Source organism: Scyliorhinus canicula, unplaced genomic scaffold (genome assembly GCF_902713615.1).
Source record: "Scyliorhinus canicula unplaced genomic scaffold, sScyCan1.1, whole genome shotgun sequence".
In the NCBI taxonomy this organism is placed as follows: domain Eukaryota; kingdom Metazoa; phylum Chordata; class Chondrichthyes; order Carcharhiniformes; family Scyliorhinidae; genus Scyliorhinus; species Scyliorhinus canicula.
The window spans coordinates 355,127-378,124 of NW_024056010.1; the positions used below are offsets into that span (position 1 = coordinate 355,127).

The 22,998-nt window shown below is 46.9% G+C and overlaps 1 protein-coding gene across 9 annotated transcripts; it reads left to right on the forward strand.

Moving 5' to 3' along the window:
* The first annotated feature begins 2,083 nt into the window (after positions 1–2,083).
* Positions 2,084–17,360, forward strand: LOC119961461 (zinc finger protein 229-like). 9 transcript variants are annotated; one of them, XM_038788838.1, is made up of 2 exons: positions 2,084–2,114; positions 5,126–7,614. In XM_038788838.1, the coding sequence occupies exon 2, from the start codon at positions 5,213–5,215 to the stop codon at positions 6,473–6,475; it is 1,263 nt and encodes a 420-aa protein (XP_038644766.1). In that variant the 5' UTR covers positions 2,084–2,114; positions 5,126–5,212; the 3' UTR covers positions 6,476–7,614. The 9 variants fall into 9 exon arrangements, 7 of the variants coding, with proteins under 7 accessions (XP_038644766.1, XP_038644768.1, XP_038644761.1 ...); XM_038788840.1 differs by lacking the exon at positions 2,084–2,114 and adding an exon at positions 4,069–4,119; XR_005459665.1 differs by lacking the exons at positions 2,084–2,114; positions 5,126–7,614 and adding exons at positions 4,344–4,561; positions 16,965–17,360.
* Positions 17,361–22,998: the final 5,638 nt, after the last annotated feature.

The following is a 22,998-nucleotide window of genomic DNA, read 5'->3' on the forward strand; positions in this document are numbered from 1 at the left end:
TTGGGAAGCAAAAGGACTCCTGACCTACCAGGAAAATGTTTGACTTGGGCAGCACGGTGGTGCAGTGGTTAGCATTGCTGTCTCACGGCGCTGAGGTCACAGGTTTGCTCCGGGTCACTGACCGTGTGGAGTTTGCACATTTCACCCCCACAACCCAAAGATGTGCAGGTTAGGTGGATTGGCTAGGCTAAATTGCCCTTTAATTTGAAAAACTGAATTGGGAATTCTAAATTTATTTTAAAAAAGTAAAAAAGATTGACTGTCAGCCAAACAACCTTTATCTCATTTTCAATATTTTCCTATCCGCTGAGGAGAAATGTTCAAAAGTATTTTTTACTGTCTTAGAACATAGAACAGTACAGCACAGAACAGGCCCTTCGGCCCTCAATGTTGTGCCGAGCCATGATCACCCTACTCAAACCCACATATCCACCCTATACCCGTAACCCAACAACCCCCCCTTAACCTTACTTTTATTAGGACACTACAGGCAATTTAGCATGGCCAATCCACCTAACCCGCACATCTTTGGACTGTGGGAGGAAACCGGAGCACCCGGAGGAAACCCACGCACACAGGGGGAGGACGTGCAGACTCCACACAGACAGTGACCCAGCCGGGAATCGAACCTGGGACCCTGGAGCTGTGAAGCATTTATGCTAACCACCATGCTACCCTGCTGCCCAAATGACCCAAAATTAATATCTTTACTGTCCAAATCATGTTCCAGTCACAAAAATATTTTATACTGTCCCAATGATCTTCCTGCCTCCCAGATCTGAAACTAACCAAGGCAGAAGGTATAATTTGAATTCATTGAAATTTTACTTTTTAAAAATAAATTGAGTGTACCCAATTCATTGTGGCGCAACGCCTGTTCATCCGCTGTCACAGCGTCTGCATGGTCTAGCCAATGTACCACGCTTCGGGAGCTTATTGGGGGTTTGTGAATCCTCCCCGCCCACCTGCCAGGGTTTCCTTCCCAGGCAGTTCCCTTGCAGTCGGGGAACACTTCAGCAGTCAAGGGCATTCAGCCTCTGATCTCCGGGTAAGTGTTCTAAGGCAGCCTTTAGGATGCGCGACAACACAGAATCGCCGAGCAGACTTTTAGCCAAGTCCCGCACACATGAGTACGGCCTCAACCGGGACCTTGGATTCATGTCACATTACATTCAACCCCCCACCATCTGGCCTGGGCTTGCAAAATGCTACCAACTGTCCAAGCTTGAGACAATTCACACCTCTTTAACCTGGATTCCCCCTCTCTCTGGATCTGTCAAGACTTAATTACCTGCAAATGCTCGCATTCAAAGCATTGTCTGGCATCTTTGACTTTCCCTATGTATATATTTCTGGAACATACCTCTTCATTCACCTGAGGAAGGAGCAGTGCTCCAAAAGCTAGTGATTTGAAACAAACCTATTGGACATTAACCTGGTGTCAGACTTCCAACACCGGCATCTCCACATCAGTGTCACAATGCCCAGGGACTGATTGACGGCGGGTTCGGACCAATAGAAAGAGGGGGCGGATCTGGAGGACCGAACAAGGGCGGCTGGTCCTCCAGCCAATCAGAGTGAATGGGAGGCGGAGCAAAGCCGGGCCTTCACTCCCTCCGCATGCGCCCGGCCACCCGGGCCTGTCTCGGGGAAAAGCCCGAACAGCGATCGCCAATTCAACTCCCATATCCGAGCTTCGTAATCCGAATTTAGGGCCTACACGGAGTGTTTATGAAACCTCCCGACCCATCCACTGGCTCCATCTCTCCCTTATGACTCACCGATCTGAAATTGACCGGCTGATAATTTCCACCCGACCGCCAAAATCCTGAACTTACACTGCGCATGCTCTAATACAGGATGGTGATTGGGGCTCAGTCACGTCCCTGATTCACTCTGATTGGTTGGAGGAGGGGTTGGGTCCTCCAGCCCCGCCAGTTTCTTTCTATTGGTCTAGAGCTGCCGTCAATCACTCCCCGGGCATGGTGATGTGGAGCATGCGCAGTGCCGATGCTGGACTCGGCTGAGAGGTTTCGCCGGAATCAAACCCGCGTCCCTGGTGCTGTGAAGCACCAGTGCTAATCACTGTGCCATCGTGGGGTACAGGAGCAGAGGTCATTAAAGGTGGTAGGATAGGTGAAGACAACAGTTAAGGCATATGGGTCAGCACGGTAGCACAGTTGTTCACAGCTCCAGGTTCGGTTCCCATCTGGGTCACTGTCTGTGTGAAGTCCGCACGCTCTCCCTGTGTCTGCATGGCTTCCCTCTGGGTGCTCCAGTTGTCTCCGACAATTCCCGAAAGATGTGCTTGTTAGGTGAATTCCACATTCTGAATTCTCCTTCCGTGAACCCGAACAGGTGCCAGAATGTGGTGACTAGGAACTTTTCACTGTAACATCGTTGCAGTGTTAATGTAAGCCTACTTGTTTCAATAAAAATTATTAAAGGTTATTATAATATTCAATAATAAGGGCATGGAGTACAGTAGCAAGCTGGTTATGCTAAACTTATATGAGACACTAACTGGACCACAGAACTGTACACAATATTCCAACGGTGGTCCATGGAGGACTTCTTCCAACTAACAACAGGAGACCCAGGGACAGGCAACAATAGGTAATTTCAATTCAAGCATGGAGGGAACTATCCTAGTGAATCGTTTGTAGGAGCACCTTCCCCTGAACCAGATGTTTGACTTTCCAACCTAAATGTTTAATATTACCTGGCTGGAGGTCAGAAAGGAAAATTTGAAGAGTGGTGATCGTATGACATTGCCCACGAGCATGGTGACCATCCACATCTAGTCCCTTTTGGATAAAATCAAACATAGTACTTATTCTCAATCTAGTTATCAGACTTCTTAAATTTTGTACCTGACACACTTATTTCCATAGTAAGATAGATACCGTGCTTCCTTCCCTCAGTTCTGAATAGCACATAAAAGACTTGTTCTTCCCAATTTATCCCGACCATCATGTGGAACTTCCCAATTAGTCTTCCTGCTGCATGACCGGATTAGTTTGGACACAGGTTCAGGTGCTGATAAACATCCTGGTGTTTCCTCAGCCACCAGTACTAATTATGAGCATATGGGGACATGAAAGTGAAACACTCACCCAATTTGATCCCTAAACAAAAAATCTTTTTGTAAGACATCCAGATGTGACCCAAATCGAATTAGAGCCTCTTTGTGATAGAAAACCTCATCGTGTAGGATGGGTGAGTCCTTGCTGTGAGAGATAAGGGAAAGTCTATCACCTCTTTACCATTCTCACGCTAGGGTATGGGTCCTGACAAGTGTTTTAAATCAGGTTTATCTGGAGTCTGTCATACCGGTGCCAATTATTGTAATTTGGGTGGATCCCATGGACCTTCCTCTGGAGCAGCATTCCTGGTGAGTCAGACTGCCTGGTTATTACCATCACCCTCTTCACCAACTCCTGCTACTGATGTACCTTCACCTCGCAAATAACAACTAGTTCTGGACAATTACTAGCAACATCCGAAATCATTCAGAGTTTGGACTGGTGTGTGAGTGGTTTCCTTTCTGCTGTGGAGAAGCTGTGTGTTTTTTTGCTTGATAAATATGTTTTCACTGAGAGTGTTACAACTAATGGAGCTTTCAGAATTGTGGTTGATTCTGTCAACAGTTTCAAGGGCAATAATAATGATGATGTCCTCAGATTGATAGGCTAAATGCTGTGATGGTGTGGAGTTTGCACATTCTCCCGTGTTTGCATGGGTTTCGCCCCCACAACCCAAAGATGTGCAGGGTAGGTAGATTGGCCACGCTAAATTGTCCCTTAATTGAAAAAATGAATTGGGCATTCTAAAAGAAAACGGGCAAATCATTGTTTTCCACAGGGGTGAATGTGACTATGAACAATCCAATTGGAAAACAGCAGATACACATTGTTCTCACTCTGCCAGCAGGGCTGTGGGATTCAATGAAGAGATCTTCCAAAGAGCCAGTACAAGTCTAATGGGCCAAACGACTTCCATTCATGCAGTATCATTCTGTGAAACACTGAATATTCAGTATCAGGAATAGAGCGAGAAAGCGAGAGGGACCAGTGACGGCGCGATTGAACCCAGCCAGAGTCAGTACCATGAGAGGAGGTAAGAGAGGAAACAGCATAGAAGCTTGAACACCTCTGCGTGGTCACACAAGAGAACACTGAGAAAACGGAACATAGTAGATCACCAATTCACAATTTGAGATTTTTAATTAATTAATCTCAAATCGTAACAAAGTTATTTGGTTGAGTGTTTCGGATTTGATTGGTAGGACTATTACCAATCATTCCCTGCGGTTGTGAATGTGCCCTATTCACTCCACAGGAGGCCAGTGAGCAGGCGCAGTGCTGTATCCGGAGCATGCGCAGTGGTGTCTCCGGTGCATGCGCAGTGGAGGCTGTATCTGGAGCATGCGCATTGTCACTTTGTTCGGAGCCCTGTCCTTGCTGGAGCGCCTTTGTGGTGGGTTAGAGTCGGTGAGGCGGAGTGAGTAATGGAGCTGTGAGTCCGGGTGGAGAGGGAACGGAGGCTTCATAAACAACAGGTACAGGCCCCACGGCCGGAATCAGATCCTGCATGTCCCGAGTTTGCAGCTGCGGAGGTTCTATCCGGGAAAGGCCCAGTTCCAGCGGCGCCATCTCTGTTCAACAGGGAGCGGGGCGCATGCGCGGTCATTTTTGCGGAGCAGCAGATTCAGGGTCCCGGTGACCAGGAGAGAAAATGTTTGAGTAAATGAAAGGTGCGAAATACGGGCGCCCTCTTTATATGATATGGAGATGCCAGCGTTGGGCGGGGGTGGGCACAGTACGAAGTCTTAGAACACCGGGTTAAAGTCCAACAGGTTTGTTTTGAATGGCTGGCTTTCGGAGCACAGCTCCTTCCTCGGGTGAATGAGGAGAAATTTCTTCCCTCAGAGGGTGGTTAGTTTTTGCAATTCTCTTCCCCAGAGAACAGTGGAGGCTGCATCATTAAATATATTCGGAGCAGTGGGTGGAAAGTTACAGCATTTGGGGAATGAGATAGGAAAGCATGTTTCACAGTGTCAATTGTCTGTTCTGAATTTGTGAGCTGTACTGATAGTGATGACATTTCTAATCTCCTTTAATAGAATATTAAAAGCAAGATCTGACGGCGTCATTCGGCCATTTTACGATCAGTGTGACTGGAAAAGCACCGAGACACGGACACCAGCACTATGAGGAAACCATGGAAATGTGGAGATTGTGGGAAGGGATTCACTTTCCCATCTGAGCTGGAAACTCATCGGCGTACTCACACTGGGGAGAGACCATTCACCTGCTCTCATTGTGGGAAGGGATTTACTAATTCGTCTGACTTGTTGAGACATCATCGAGTTCACTCTGGGGCGAGCCCATTCATCTGCTCCATGTGTGGCAAAGGATTCAGAGATTCATCCAGCCTGCTAAAACATCAGCGAGTTCACACCGGGGAGAAGCCATTTACCTGCTCAGTGTGTGGGAAGGGATTTACTAATTCATCCAACCAGCTGAGACATCAGCGAGTTCACACTGGTGAGAGACCATCCACCTGCTCCGTCTGTGGGAAAGGATTCAGAGATTCATCCTGCCTAATGGCACATCAGCAAATTCACACTGGGGTGAGACCATTCACCTGCTTACTGTGTGGGAAGGGATTCACTAATTCATCCAACCTGCTGATACACCAGAGAGTTCACACTGGGGAGAGACCGTTCACCTGCTCTCAGTGTGGGAAGGGATTTACTAATTCGTCTGACTTGTTGAGACATCATCGAGTTCACTCTGGGGAAAGACCATTCACCTGCTCCATGTGTGGCAAAGGATTCACAGATTCATCCAGCCTGCTAACACATCAGCGAGTTCATACCGGGGAGAAACCATTTACCTGCTCAGTGTGTGGGAAGGGATTTACTAATTCATCCAGCCAGCTGAGACATCAGCGAGTTCACACTGGGGAGAGACCATCCACCTGCTCCGAATGTGGGAAAGGATTCAGAGATTCATCCTGCCTAATGGCACATCAGCAAATTCACACTGGGGTGAGACTATTCACCTGCTTACTGTGTGGGAAGGGGTTCACTAATTCATCCAACCTGCTGATACACCAGAGAGTTCACACTGGGGAGAGACCATTCTCCTGCTCTGTCTGTGAGAAGGGATTTACTATTTTATCCAACCTGCTGACACACCAGCGAGTTCACACAGGGGAAAGACCATTCACCTGCTCCGTGTGTGGCAAGGGATTTACCAATTCATCCAACCTGCTGACACACCAGCGAGTTCACACTGGGGAAAGACCATTCACCTGCTCCGTGTGTGGCAAGGGATTTATCAATTCATCCAACCTGCTGACACACCAGCGAGTTCACACTGATGAGAAGCCATTTATATGCTCCGTGTGTAGGATAGGATGCAGAAATGCATCCTATCTGCGGAGGCACCAGCGAGTTCACAAGTAATTAGAGGGGTTGGATTCTGCTGTTAATCACATCCAGGACTGAACCATGTTCACTCTGACATTTGGTGATCAGGGAAGGTCAGAGGGTTTCCCTCTCGACTGGTCGGTCTTCCAATTTTCACTCCAGTGAACTGATTCTCTTTGAGCAAGAGCACGTTTCCACTGCAATGATCTGCAAATGCAGATATAGTACATTAATTTTATCCTGTTTAGTAAATAGTCTTTCGTCTACCGCAAAAGGTGTCCTTTTGTCTTTCATCCGTCCTCATTCCGAGTGTTGGCCGCTGTCTAGACAGTCTTTCTCACTGATTTCTCCGCTGCTCTCACTGCCCGTCCCATCGAGAGGCCAGTCCACATTCTGACATTATCCACCCAGGCCACCTTTGGGCTTTCCTTGTACACAGTTTCCAGGTGCCTGCCATTGCCTCTTTGTCCAAACACTCCCTTCCTATTCACAACGCATGTCCAAAATACGTGAGCTTCCTTGATATCAGTGCCTCAAACAGGTTCCTCCGAACACCAGCTTTCTCCAGCTCCCACTCATTCATCCACTTTGCCATCTATGACAGACAGAATACCTGTCTGAGTCCGCTCAATCCTCTCCAAACTCTTTGAACTTGTTGTCACCTGCCAAATCCTTACCCATCTTTTCAAGAACTCTCATGTTTTAATCCCTTCAATCAGGTCTCTGCCCTGTCACAGTAGTGAAATACGAGAGACAAACACAATCTCACCCGGAGAGAAGGACAGACAATCCGCGAGTTTGGACCCAACACTGATCTGTTCATAAGACCAGAAGACAAGGACAACAGCACAGTCATTATCGAGAGACAACAATATCTGCTGGAGACAGATAGGGAACTAAACAACATGAATCACAACACCAAGCTATCTAGACCCATATTCCCAAGACAGGAAGGAGAATTGGAGACAGACTGGAAGAACTCAGACTGCAGATACATTAGCCAAACGGATGGAATATCTGAGGGGACAACAGGACGAACTAAGGAAGTTATATATACTCCTTAAAATACACAAACACGGAGACTTCCGGTGGCTGTGATGGAGTAGGAAGCCACACATTTGAGAGCTCCCGTTTTAAAGAGACTTTTCGGCTCTTTTGAGAGCCCAAAACGGAAATTTCTCGATGTCTCCCGGTGGGGGAAGGTGCGCTGAACGACTTTCCCCGCAGTCCATGCCTCGAACTCGGAGTGGAAAGGGGGAAAAAAACGGCAGCAGCTCCTCAGAAAAAACGGGGGAAGGAATCCAAGATGGCGGCCGGGGGAGCCCCAGAGGAGTGGAGGCTGTGGGCCCAGGAGCAACAAACTGATCTCCTGCGCTGCTTTAAAGAATTCAAGGATGAGGTACTGAGATCTCTGCAGGAAACGAACAGAAGGCTGTCAGAGATTCAGTCCACCCAGGGTGCTGCCATCAAGGAGTTGCAGACACAGGCCACTGAACGAGAGGAGGAGGCCATGGTCCTCTTGAGTAAGGTGGAGGGGCACGAGGCACTCCACAAGAAGTGGCAGGAACGCTTCGAGGACCTGGATCACCGCATGAGGCGGAAAAACCTGCGGATCCTGGGCCTTGCGGAGGGGCTGGAGGGGTCGGACCTGACAGCCTACGTGGCTGTAGTGCTGAACTTGCTAGTGGGGGCCGGGTCTCTCCATCTGCCCTTGGAGCTGGAGGGAGCGCACAGGGTGCTGGCCAGGAGGCCTAAGGAGAATGAACCCCCGCGTGCGGTGCTGGTGAGGTTCCACCGGTTCAGTGATCGGGAGTGTGTGCTGCGCTGGGCCAAGAAGGTGAAGAGCAGCAAGTGGGAGAATGGGGTAGTGCGGATCTACCAGGATTGGAGTGCGGAGGTGGCTAAGCGGCGGTCCGGATTTAATCGGACGTAAGAGGTGCTTTATTGAAAAAAGATAAAGTTCGGAATGTTGCAGCCCGCGCGCCTGTGGGTAACTTATTCGGACCGGCACCATTATTTTGATTCCCGGAGGAAGCGTGGGCCTTCGTGCGGACGGAGAAACTGGATTTGAACTAGGGGTTGGGGGTTGCGAGGTCGGCTGTAATATATTAGTGCTGGATACTGCTGTTGCTGTGTTCTCTTTTTCTTCTGTGTTTCTCTTCTTGTTTTAGTACTTTTGCAATTTTGATATGGTTATTTACGGAGGGGTTGTTCTGCTATGTTTTTGTTTTTGTGCTTGGGGCATTGTTTGGGCTGTGTATCTTGCGGGGAGGGTCGGGGGGTCTGTTGTATTCTATGTCGGAGTGGGGGTATGGAGTGGGGCTGATATTTGGGAGCTGCGTCAGAAGGGTGTGGTGGGGCAGGGCGAAAGCGCGGGCTTTCCTCTGGTTTCCCGCGCTGCGGGGCTGGGGGGTGGAGACGGTGACGGGGGAGGCGGGGCCTTAACTGGTTCTTCCCCGCGCTGGAGCGGTGCCTGGAGGAGGGATAGATTGGGGGATGATCCCACTTCGGGAGGGATCGGGCTATTGGCGGGAGTTTCCGGGGTCAGCAGAAGTTAGCTGACCCACGGAAGTACAATGGAGGACGGTTCGTGGCTGGGAGGGTTCCTAGCCTGGGGGGGAAGGGAGGGGGGGGAAAGGGGAATACCGGGTTGCTGCTGGTAGGGTCAAGAAGGAGCTGGTGGGGGCTAGAGGTGAGGTGTTGTTGCTGTGGGGACTGGGTCAGCGGGGGGTGCTGGTCTGGGGCGGGCAGTCGACGGGCTATGGCTAGTCGACGGGGGAGGGGGCGGGACGCCCTCTGATCCGGTTGGTCACCTGGAATGCGAGAGGATTGAATGGGCCGGTGAAGCGGTCGAGGGTACTTGCTCATCTGAGGGGGCTAAAGGCAGATGTGGCAATGCTTCAGGAGACCCACCTGAAGGTGGCGGACCAAGTCCGTCTGAGGAAGGGGTGGGTGGGGCAGGTTTTCCACTCTGGGTTGGATGTGAAGAACCGGGGAGTGGCGATTCTGGTGGGGACAAATGTGTCGTTTGAGGCATCTGAGGTGGTGGCGGATAAGGGGGGTAGGTATGTTATGGTTAGGGGCAGGCTACAGGGTGAGAAGGTGGTACTTGCTAGTGTGTATGCCCCAAATTGGGACGATGCGGGCTTTATGAGGCGTATGCTGGGACGGGTCCCGGATCTAGAGGCGGGAGGTCTGATTATGGGGGGGACTTCAATACGGTGTTGGATCCTTCACTGGATCGGTCCAGCTCTAGGACGGGTAGGAGGCCGGCGGCGGCCAAGGTACTGAGAGGGTTTATGGACCAGATGGGAGGGGTGGATCCATGGAGGTTTGTGAGGCCGAGGGCACGGGAGTACTCTTTCTTCTCCCACGTACATAGGGTATATTCTCGGATAGACTTCTTCGTGGTGAGTAGGGGACTGATTTCGAGAGTGGAGGAGGCTGAATATTCGGCCATTGCAATCTCCGACCACGCTCCGCATTGGATAGAGTTGGAGATGGGGGAGGTGCGGGGCCAGCGCCCGTTGTGGCGGTTGGATGTGGGTTGTTGGCGGAGGAGGAGGTGTGTAGGAGGGTCCGGGCAAGTATTGAGGGGTACCTCGAGGTGAATGATACGGGGGAGGTCCGGGTGGGGATGGTCTGGGAAGCCCTGAAGGCAGTGATTCGTGGGGAACTGATATCGATCCGGGCACAGAGGGAGAGGAGCGAGAGGAGGGAGAGGGATAGACTGGTGGGAAAGGTGCTGGAGGTAGACAGGAGGTACTCAGAGGCACCAGAGGAGGGACTGTTGGGGGAGAGGCGCAGCCAGCAGGCTGAATTTGATTTGCTGACCACTAGAAAGGCGGAGAACAGTGGAGGAAGGCACAAGGGGCAGTGTACGAACATGGTGAAAAGGCGAGTAGGATGCTCATCAGGGGCGCCATGTGCTAGGGGGGGCTCATCAGCTCCGCAAGCGGGATGCGGCTAAGGAAATTGCTGGAGCGAGAGACAAGAGTGGGAATGTGGTGCGGAAGGGGGTAGAGGTTAATGAGGTCTTCAAGGACTTTTACGGGGAACTGTACCGGTCGGAGCCAATGGGGGAGAGGAGGGGAATGGAGAGGTTCCTCGATGGGCTTTCTTTCCCGAAGGTGCAGGAGGAGCAGATGGAGGGGTTGGGTGCGCCGATTGAGCTGGAGGAGCTAGTTAAGGGGATCGGGTAGATGCAGTCAGGGAAGGCGCCGGGGCCAGATGGGTTCCCGGTGGAATTTTATAAAAGGTTTGTGGACCTAGTGGGCCCCTTGCTGGTGCGGACTCTTAATGAAGCGTGGGAAGGGGGGACTTTGCCCCCGACGATGTCGCGGGCGCTAATTTCATTAATCTTAAAGAGGGACAAGGACCCCCAGCAGTGTGGTTCATACAGGCCCATATCTCTCCTCAATGTGGATGCCAAGGTGCTGGCAAAAATCCTGGCCACCAGGATAGAGGACTGTGTGCCAGGGGTTATACACGAGGACCAGGCAGGGTTTGTGAAGGGAAGGCAGCTGAACACGAATGTGCGGAGATTGTTGAATGTCATCATGATGCCGGCGATTGAGGGGGAGGCTGAGATAGTGGTGGCGCTGGATGCAGAGAAGGCCTTCGATAGAGTGGAGTGGGGGTACTTATGGGAGGTGTTGGGGAGGTTTGGATTTGGTGAAGGGTTTATTAGATGGGTGAGGCTGCTATATGAGGCCCCGATGGCGTGTTGGCCACGAATGGGAGGAAGTCGGAGTACTTCCTGCTTTACCGAGGACCAGGCAAGGTTGCCCCCTGTCCCCTTGTTGTTTGCAATGGCAACCGAGCCGTTGGCAATGGCGTTGAGGGATTCAGGGAGGTGGAGAGGTTTGGTGCGGGGTGGGGAGGAACATCGGGTGTCGTTGTATGCCGATGACCTGTTACTGTATGTGGCAGACCCGGTGGAGGGATGCCGGGGGCAGGGCCGGCTCAAGGTACCGGGCAACTCGGGGCAGTCGCCCGGGGCGCCATGTGCTAGGGGCGCCATCAAGGAGTGCGTGACAAAGACAAGGAAATTTCCACAACCGTCAGCTTTACACGTCACCTAAGGTGGGTCGCGGGCGGCTGAGGACACGGGCATAGTGACCGTCCTTGTCTATAAGACTTTGCATATCAACATGTGGCGTAGGTCAGGTGAGAGTGGAAGGTGTGGGTGGGGTGGGGTCACCTGGGTTGGGCATCAGCCACATCAGTTGTCTTTTTGTTTCTTGAGACTGTGGACCGTCTGATTACTTAAACTTGTCAGGACTCAAGACCAGGAGCTGCATAGGCTCGGCAGCACAACTGCTGAAATGTAGACACGGACAAATCACAATAACCGTGAAGAGCATTATATGAAGAAAACCCACACTGGTAGACAGATTTATTCTGGACGTTTCAAAGGCAACTGCCTTCCTCATCAGACTAGAACAAAAAGACCAGTAGCTCTTTATGAACTTTCAGAAATGCCTGCTTCTGATCCTGCAATGCGACATGAAGCAGAGACTCTTGTAACACAAATAGAAGATTACAGTTTCCTAGTGATGATGAATGTCTGGTATGATGTCTTAGGCAGAGTAAATTGTTGTCAGCAAAACTATGCAGAACACCTCTGTGGAACTGTCTACCACAGTTTCATTAATGAACAGTGTCACTGATTACTTAATTGATTATCGTGCAAATGGATATGAAAAGCACTAGAGTCAGCAAAAGAATTAGCTACAGAATTAGATGTAGAGCCCATTTTTAGAAGTAAAGAATAAGCAGAAAAGGAGGCTGTTTGAATACGAGTGCATTGACGAGGTTCCAAATGCAGATGACCCAGAAAAAAGATTTAAAAATCATGTGTTCAATGTAATACTCGACAGAGCTATTAATTCTTTATCAGAGAGATTTGAACAGTTACAAAGTTTCAATAACACTTGGGGATTTTTAAATAACCTAAAAGATCTGCCAGATAAAAATAAACTCAAAGTAGCATGTCAAGGTTTGGAGGATAAGTTAAGGTACCAAGAAAATAGTGATATTAATGGATGTGATCTCTTGACTGAACTGGATATTGCAAAAGAATTATTTCCTGAAGATGTAAAGCTTCCAATAGAAGCCGTTAGGTTCATAAACACTAATAAGTTACAGGCTGTCATGCCAAATCTGTGGGTTGCATTAAGAATAATGCTTACAATACCTATTACTGTGGCCACCGTAGAGAGAAGCTTTAGTAAACTAAAGCTTATAAAGACATACTTACGGTCGTCCATGACTCAAGACAGATTAAATTCTTTGGCAATTTTGTCAATAGAAAATGATCTTGTAAAGAAGATAGATATAGAAAGTGCCATGAAAAGATTTGCACATCTAAAGGCTAGAAAAAAAATGTTTTAGGTAGGATAATAAATGTTTTCCAGCATCTGTTCATTTGTTCATACTTTTTATTAGGAGAAAATTCATTACAGCTACAGTTTTTATCATCGTGAACTTACGGAATATAGTATGCTTCTCAGTTTGTTCAGATTCTGTACAGATTTGAATGCCTCGATTTTGTAATATTGTAATAAACTCTTTATGCTACATTTTCAGTTTTTCTCCTTGTGAAAATTTTTAAAAATTATACTTGTAAGGGCGCCGAAGTTCAGCTTGCCCGGGGCGCCAGCAACCCTAGGGCCGGCGCTGGCCGGGGCTGATGGAGCTGCTGGCTGAGTTTGGGACTTTTTCAGGCTATAAACTAAATTTAGGCAAGAGTGAGGTGTTTGTGGTGCACCCTGGAGACCAGGAGGAAGGAATTGGTAGGCTCCCGCTTAGGAGGGCAGGGAGAGTTTAGGTACCTGGGGGTGCAGGTGGCCAGGGACTGGGGGACTCTTCACAAGCATAATTTCACCAGACTTGTGGATCAGATGGAGGAGGAGTTGAAGAGGTGGGACATGCTCCCATTGTCGTTGGCGGGGAGGGTGCAGTCCGTCAAAATGACGGTGCTTCCGAGGTTCTTGTTCCTCTTTCAGTGCCTGCCCATCTTCATCCCCAGGGCCTTCTTTAGGAGAGTGACTAGCAGTATTTTGAGCTTTGTGTGGGCACATGGGACTCCGAGAGTGAAGAGGGTTTTCCTGGAGCGAGGGAGGGATAGAGGCGGGCTGGCGCTGCCCAACCTTTTGGGGTACTATTGGGTGGCCAATGTGTCAATGGTGCGTAAATGGGTGATGGGGGGGGCGTGGAAAAGAATGGAGATGGCATCTTGTAGAGGTACGAGCCTGGGTGCCTTGGCAACGGCGCCGTTGCCGCTCTTTCCTAAGAGGTATACCACGAGCCCGGTGGTGGCGGCGACCCTAAGAATCTGGGGACAGTGGAGACAGCACAGGAGGGAAACAGGGGGCTCGATGGAGGCTCCATTGGGTGGAAATCATCGGTTCATCCCGGGGAACAATGATGGGGGATTTAGGGGGTGGCAAAGGGTGGACATCAGTAAATTGAGGGACCTGTTTATTGGCGGGAGGTTTGCGGGCCTGGGGGAACTGGAAGATAAATTTGGGCTCGCCCAAGGGAACATGTTCAGATACTTGCAGGTAAAGGCGTTTGCTAGGCGACAGGTAGAGGAGTTCCCTTTGCTGCCCTCGCGGGGGGGCGATGGACAGAGTGTTTTTGTGGGTGTGGGTCGAGAGGGAAGGTGTCTGACATCTATAAGGTAATGCAGGAGGTGGAGGAGTCGTCAGGGGAGGAGCTGAAGGCTAAATGGGAGGGGGAACTTGGGGGCAGATAGAGGACGGGAACTTGGGCGGATGCCTTGGAGAGAGTCAACTCTTCCTCCTCATGTGCGAGGCTTAGCCTCATCCAATTTAAGGTGGCTGCACCGGGCCCACATGTCCGGGACTAGGATGAGTAGGTTCTTTATGGGGTGAGGACAGGTGTACCAGTGTTTCGGGGAATCCAGCGAACCATGCCCATATGTTCTGGGCATGCCCCAGCACTGGAAGAATTCTGGAAGGGGGTGGCGGGGACGGCGTCGAGGGTGGTTGGATCCAGGATCAAACCAGGGTGGGGACTCGCGATGTTTGGAGTTGCGGTGGACCGGGAGTGCAGGAGGCGAAAGAGGCCGGTGTCCTGGCCTTTGCGTCCCTAGTAACCCGGCGGAGGATCTTGCTGCAGTGGAAGGACGCGAGGCCCCCAAGTGTGGAGACCTGGATCAGTGACATGGCGGGATTTATAAAACTGGAGAGGGTCAAATTTGCCCTGAGAGGATCAATACAAGGGTTCTATAAACGGTGGCAGCCTTTTCTGGACTTCCTGGCTCAAAGATAGGTATCTTGGTCAATAGCAGCAGCAACCCGGGGGGGGGGGGGGGGGGGGGGGGGGTGTCCTTATTATATGTTCTATATTTTTTCTCTACGGTTATGTAACTTAACATTGTGTTAATTTAAGTTGTTGTTAATATGTTGTGTTGTTCATTGAGGAGGGGCGAATGTTTATGGTTGCTATCATTATTGTTATTGTTGGTATTTTATTATGGTTCGATGTTGTATAAATTCAAAATTTTCAATAAAAATAATTTAAAAAAAAAAGAAAATACATGAATTAATTAACATGCATTTTATAGAGTATGGCCTTGATGCATTACAAATTTTAGGCTTAGAAGCAAATAGCAAATGGTCAACGCCACAAAGAAAAGACGGTGAAAGGACATTGGGCGCGATTCTCTGCCCCCCACGCCGGGTGGGAGAATAGCGGGAGGGCCTCCCGACATTTTTCACGCCCTCCCGCTATTCTCCCCCCCCCCACGCCACGAATCGCCGCTCTCTCCGTTTTTTTACGGCCAGCGGGCGATTGTCCGAGGCCGATGGGCCGAGCGGCCGGGCCTACACTCCCGTTTCAACACGGCAGCAACCACACCTGGTCGCTGCCATCGTGAAACGGGCGGCAGATGCCCGTTTGGGGCTCTAGGGGCCCAATTGGCACAGCAGTACCACGGCCGTGCTCGGCGGGCATAGGCCCGCGATCAGTGCCCACCGATCGTGGCCTTGCGTCCGTAACGGACGCACTCTTTTCCCTCCGCCGCCCGGCAGGATCAAGCCGCCACATCTTGCGGGGCTGGCTGAGGGAAAAGACGCCAACCGCGCATGCCGTGTTGGTGCTGTCCAACCTGCGCATGCCGGCTGACTCATCGTGCGAGTCAAGCCGGTTGTGACGCCCGGGGCCCCGCTCCTAGCCCCGCCCGGGGTGGGAGAATCGGGTCCCATGAAGTGGGCGCGGAGGCTGCTGTGGTGACGGCCTGTCCCACAACAGCCTTTACGATTCTCCGCATTTGCGGAGAATCTCGCCCATTGGATTCAAATCTTAGAACAAAGTCCTTTGAACGGTCAAAATGAACAGAATTTTCAAACATGAATACATATTTCCTCGATAACAACACTTACTCAGTCTTTCATCATACCCTGACCACACACCCCTAACCCCCGAGTCTAGACCTTAACCTTAAACCCCTGACCTGGGCCCCTGTCCTTGATCCCCACCCTAATACCTTGGGCCTTGAGCTTTGTGCCTTGGACCTTTGGGCCTCACCCTTATCTTAACCATAACTCTATCCCTAATCGTAGCCCTAACTAGGGTAGAGTTTGTAGAAGTCAGGTATTTTAAATACACTTAATATAGGTAAGAAGACTGTTTATGACAGAAATATTAAATCCCAGTTTTAAAATGAAAGAAATATACAACTTCCAAACTCAGACATGTGTTTGGGAAAAACAGAACCACTGATAAAAACATCACATTCTTTCAAGGGCAGCAGCAAAATCCCATGGGTTTTAAGGTGGTATAATCAAAGGTTCCATTGTTCTGAATTCTGGCCACTTGTGATAACAGCCTGAACCACATTCCATAACGTATGCAAGCTGAAACATTTTAGACTGTGTCAAAATACAGTTTCATTTATTTTCGAAATAATAGCATGAGATGACATAATGTCTTAATTGTTGCAGATAAGCAACAATTGGAAGTGGCGTTGCATTGGGAGGATGGATGGCTTGTTATCAAATCAAATGTGTTTTGAATATAGGTTAAACCAATTAGGATTATATTGGGGTGTGATCGGATCGCTTAAGACAGATATCAAAGAGTATATCCATGGATGATTTGGCCACCATTTTAGACGAGAGACAAGACGAGAGACGAGAAGAAAGACAAGTCAGAAAGACAAGAGAAAAGACAAGAAGACAGAAAGTCAGAAAGACACAGAGAGAAAGAGACAGGAAAGAGACAAAGAGAACAAGACAGAAAGAGAGAGAGAGAAAGTAAAGGAAGAGAATTAGAAAAGAGTTCTGTATTCCTATTTCATTTTCATACTTGACTTCAGCCTTTGACTTTTAAAGTTGTGTTCAGGCTATTGTCTCAGAAGATAATTCCTGTGATTCTTTGAAGAAAATCAAATTGTCTACAAACTACCTTTTTCATTTTCAAGTTGTAACCAATGAACTTCAATAAAACAATTCTATTTGCACCTGACAAGTTTTTAACTTGCTTTTCTACTGAGTTTCAGCAATGTCTCACCAACAACCGGCAACCGTAAATTAGATAAAACTGGATTCAAATCCTAAGATACTACAATTGGCGTAGTCGGGCAGCAGGGGAGGAGTTCTGATTCGACCTTCGGAGAGGTTCGGAAAGCTTTGTGAGAAATCGGAGGAGGATCAGGCGACGACGGAAGCTTCGGGAATAATCGGAAGAGATCGGAAGACAGTCGGAATCCACGGCTAGACTGGGGTAAGAAATATCTTTTTCACCCATTAAAAGTCTTAAAGCCGCATCAATCAGTGCTTCGACCCCTGAAAAGGACATTTTTATAGACTGTGTTAAATCAATCAGCTGGTGGTTGTTGAGACTAACGCAGCCTACACACAAAAAGTTAAGTGAAAGGTTGAATTTATGGCTGATCCAGTTGAAAGTATAGATTTAGACCCTTTAGAAGGCAGAAATTTACTCCCTACGACGGTAAAAGGAGGAACTGGGATACCAGATGTGTCCATTGAAGATATGTTGGGGGATTTTGGGTCTTTCTTTCGTAAACAATTTGACCTATGTGTAACCTCAAAAAAAATTGAATCAAAGTATAATATCTGCAGAGGACAGTGGTCCTTTGATAATATCAAGAGAGCATGGGGAAAAAGCACACGATTGCACAGTGCAGAACGTGTTAAATGGTCCCTGGCAATTATGGGACAATTACGCAGACAGCAAGAGATAATTACTAAAAATAAAACTGATCATGAATATAGGACCACTAAAGACCAACTAATTGCAGTTGTTGAAGAATTGCAAGATGCAAAGGCAAAACTTGAATCTGATGATGAAACTGGAACTGATTTGGAAAACAAAATCTCTGAACTCCAGCAGTTGCCTGTTCAAATAGCAGAAGTACAAAATCAAATTTTTGAGGTGGACTTAAAGAACCAAAAGCTGCTAGCAAAAACTGAGCAAATTGAACTTGAAAATTCCAAGTTAATTGAAGAAAACTGTGTTTTAGAAAAAGAATTGCGAGATGCAGAATTCAGTTTTGAACAGGATGATGCCAAATTCCAACAGTTATCTGTTCAATTAGCAGAATTCCAAAATCAGATTTTTGAGGTGGACTTAAAAAACCAAAAGCTGCTAGCAAAAACTGAGCAAATTGAACTTGAAAATTCCAAGTTAATTGAAGAAAACTGTGTTTTAGAAAGAGAATTGCGAGATGTAAATTCCAAATTTGAACAGGACGATGAACTTAGAACATAATTGCAAAACAAAACTTCTAAACTCCAGCAGTTATCTGTTCAAATAGAGTTCCAAGATCAAATTTTTGACGTAGAGTCAAGATACAAACAGTTGCAATCAAAAACTGATCAAACTGAACTTGAAAATTCCAAGTTAATTGAAGAAAAATGTGTTTTAGAAAAAGAATTGCAAGATACAAAAGCAAAACTTGAACATTATGATGAAATTGGAACAGAATTGCATAACAAAACTTCTAAACTCCAGCAGTTATCTTCTCAAATAGCAGAATTACAAAATCAAATTTTTTCAGTGGAGTCAAAATATCAAAAGTTGCAATCAAAAACTGAGAGAATTGAACTTGAAAAATACAAGGTAATGGAACAAAAATGTGTTTTAGAAAGAGAACTGCAAGATGCAGAATCTAAACTTGAACATTATGATGAAATTGGAACAGAATTGCAAAACAAAACCTCTAAACTCCAGAAGTTATCTATTCAAACAGCAGAATTACAAGATCAAATTTTTGAAGTTGAGTCAAGATATCAAAGGTTGCAATCAAAAACTGAGCGAATTGAATATGATAATTGCAAGTTAATCGAAGAAAGATATGTTTTAAAAAAGATTTAAATATTGCCACTGAAAGCGGCAAGGTCCTAAAAGACTGGATTCAAACAGCAGCTGAAGTAACACAAACTCAACAAGCAGCCCACCTAGTGGCACAATTGGCAAATGCACAGCCGAAATCAAGTGTCATGAATAAGTTAATTCCTCTGCCAAATGAATCAGACGAAGATAGTGTTCCTACAAAGTGTAATACTAAATTAATTCAACTAGCCCCTTTAAAACGCAAACGGGTTAGAGTTGGAAGCAAAAAAATAGAGGAAGGTGAAACTATCTCTAGAAACATATTTGATCATCAATGGACTCAGGAACCAGCAGAGCCTGCACAAATTGACGAATGGTCCAAAAATCTCCCACATCCTAAAAAGGGTGGTATGTCCACATGGAATGGAATTAACAGATTAAAATCCATTTACAGTCTCCACCCATTTGATGGAGTACAAGTTCTAACTATCATGCTCGGTACTCGCGTAATTTCAACCCTTAGAACTGAGGTGGAATTTGCCCTTGGAGACGATTTGCAAAATTTAGACGCTGGTTGGCTAGCAATCAGGGATTGGCTATTAACATATCGCCCCCCGAGGACCGATTGGTCTAAGATCACATTTTGCATTCAAAAAAGTAATGAAGATATTCAGGATTTTGAGGACAGATTTTTACAGACTTGGATGGAATATTCGGGAATGACACTTACAGACGAAACTGACACATGGGATGCAAGCAATTTAAATCCATTAAAAACGGCTTTTGTAGCCGGTGTTAAACCTGAAGTTTCTGATGCCTTGAATTTGGTTTTACCAGCTTGGGCCAAAACTGGCACATACCGAGACATAGTTGACCGGTGCATTCAGATAGATCGCGGTTTACGCAATCGGACAAGCTCATCAGCAGTGACTAAAGCACCACCACAAGATTCAGGGCAAACATGTACCCTGGCTCCATTAAAATCACGTAAGGAAAATACCACAATGTTTTTACTGCGGTAAAGTAGGACACTGGATGGCAAAATGCTATCTTAAACAACGGATGGATTCGAGAGATGATAATGAGGTAGACAATTTTCACTACAATACATTTCCACCTCGTGGTCAACCACGTAATGCGCACAAACAAGATGCACCTAGGGTAACGTTCCAACAAGACAGACCCAGACTTACGTACCGGGATTCTAAAACCTCCCAACCTTATCCATGTGGGGAGGAACCTTATCCACGTAGGGAAGAACCTTACCCACGTAGGGAGGAATCTTACCCATGTAGGGAGGAATCTTACCCACATGGGGACGAACCGTACCCACGTCGGATTCTACACGATGATAACAATGCTATGAATGAAATGTTAAACAGCTGTCCTCCAGCTCAAAGACGTTCTCTGTGTGATAATTCAAAAAACTACTAGACCCCACTCTTGATGATTCTCTCCATTTCTCTCTACATGCACTTTTGCAGCAGAAAAATGATGGATTATATATTTCATTAAGAGTGGAAGGTATTGATATCGATTTTCTATTTGATACTGGAGCTGAACTTACCTGTGTTACTGAACAGAATGCTGCTTTCTTTCCCCTGACTTCAGAGAAAATAGAAGCTTTGGCTGCAGGAGGAGACTCTGTCCCTCTTCGGAAGACTATACCGCTGCTCTTAGAATTTGGACCACATCAACTGATAGCGTCAATATGGGTAGGTCCGGTAACACAAGCACTTCTAGGTATGGACATCTTATCACAACTAAATTCTTCACTTAATTTCAATAATGGGAAAATTACCTGGTCCATTAGACACATAAAAAAAGATGAAATACAACATCATCCAATTTGGGCGATTGACAAAAATGATTGTGGTCTTTTGAAAATGGAACCAGTTACTTTTGTGGGATCAGCTCCACCTTATACCAAACAATACCCCATTAGCAAAACGTCAATTCAAGGTATTCTACCTATAATAAAACAACTTGAAGAAAGGGATATTTTAGTGCGTATTCACAGTTCATCAAACAGCCCTGTATGGCCTGTGAAAAAGGCTAATGGTACATGGCGCCTTACTATTGACTACAGAAAGGCAAATCAATTCATTGTCAGAAAAGCTCCTTTAGTGGCAGATCCGTCTACAATTTTTAACTCTTTAACTCCTGACCTTCAGTGGTTTTCAGTCATTGATATGGCAAATGGCTTCTGGTCAGTACCATTAGCTAAACAAGTACAACCATGGTTTGCTTTTACAGTTAATCAGCAACAGTACACATGGACTAGACTACCGCAAGGTTTTCACAATAGCCCAACTGTTTACCACATAGCTCTGCAGAATCACATCAGGGAACTGCCTGATCTGCCTTCAACCATTATTCAGTATGTAGATGATGTTCTGTTAGCCTCCATCAATAAAGATGACCATGAAAAGGACTTACGGGTGGTCTTGAACCACCTCAGTGCAAATGGTCACAAAGCTAGCTTTGCAAAAGCACAAATTACCCAGGAAGAAGTTGTTTACTTGGGACAGAAAATTTCCAAAGGCAAAAGGGAACTTATCAGGACAGAACAGCTGCCATCAAAGCAGATAAAGAACCCTCAACTGTACAGGAAGTCAGATCTTTCTTGGGACTCTGTAATTTTAACAGAAATTGGATTGATTCTTACACTCAGTTATGCCAGCCATTGAATGATCTTCTAAAAGGAAACAGAAAATCAAAAGATCGAGTTAAACTCAATTCTGAACAAAAACAATCTTTCTGAATTTGAAAAAGGTCCTGTGTTCAGCGCCAGCCTTAGGTATTCCAAACAACGGAAAACCTTTTACCACGTTTGTTCATGAAAGAAATGGTTACATGACTGCAGTACTAGCTCAAGAACATGGTGATCAGTTAAGACCAGTTGGGTACTATTCCCTTAAACTTGACAATGTGGCACTAGCATTTGGCAGTTGCTTACGAGCCATGGAAGCTACATGTCGAGCTGTAATGATTACATCTGGACTTGTTCTAGACCAAAAGTTAATCATTAAATGTCCACATCAGTCCATTCTCTACTATCCATGAACAGAGTGTCACAAGTTACATCAGCTAGATGGACTAGATGGACAGCAGTTTTGGAAGCTCCCAACCTATATTTTCACAAAGCCAGTCCTGTAAACCCATCGTCCTTGCTCCCGCTTCCCGAGGAACAAGGGAAGGGAGAGAGAGAAGGGCATGACTGTGTGAAAATAATAGAGGAAATGGAAGAAGTACGCTTAGTAGAAGAAGAGCCACTACACAACCCAGATTTAATCCTATTTACAGATGGTTCCTCTTTTTGACAAGGGTATCAGGAAAGCTGGGTGGGCAGTCACAAGCCCATACGAAGTATTAGCTGAAGGAAGTTTGCCCCCCTACATCAGCTCAGCAGGCGAATTAAAGGCACTTACAGAAGCATCACGTGGCAAGAGATAAAACTGCTAACATCTATACTGACTCCAGATATGGTTTTGGAGTAGCACATGATTTTGGCCAACTGTGGAGAAAAAGAGGATTTCACAACAGCAGGTACACCTATCCGAAATGGAAAGGAAGTACGAGATCTTCCAGAAGCTATGACCTTGCCCAAAGAAGTATCTAAAGAAGAAGTTCTAAATGTAAAGCCCATACTCATGAGGACACTATGGAAGCAAGAGGAAATGCTCTTGCGGACCAAGCAGCAAGGGAATCTGCCTCCCTTTGTGCCTCTCATTGGCATCAGGAATCCAGTCACATTTACAAATTGGGAGTAACCACCTTATTACATGATTTACGTGAAATGCAGAATGATTGTACAAAGGAAGAAAAATGGAAATGGTTAGAATCAGGTATTCAACCGTATGATGATGAAATTTGGAGAGAAGTTCAAACTTGTAAACCAGCCGCACCGCAATCACTAATGCCCTTCTTAGCTCAACAAATTCATTCATGGGGACACATATCACCTCAACAAATGATGGATCGATTCTATAGAAGTTGGTGTGGTAAAGGATTCAAAAAACATGCACAATTGGTAGCAAACCGATGTGTAACCTGTGAAAAGAATAACTTGGGTCCTATAACATCAATGCCTCAATTAAGAGCTCCTACTCCTGCAGGTCCATTCCAGGACTTACAAGTAGATTACATCACTCTTCCTAAATGTCAACAGTACAATGACGTCCTTGTAATAGTGGATAAATTCTCCAGATGGGTGGAAGCTGCTCCAGCTA

Excerpts from the sequence above, each read along its gene's own strand:
- LOC119961461 (XM_038788838.1), top strand. The coding sequence starts at position 5,213 with ATGAGGAAACCATGGAAATGTGGAGATTGTGGGAAGGGATTCACTTTC.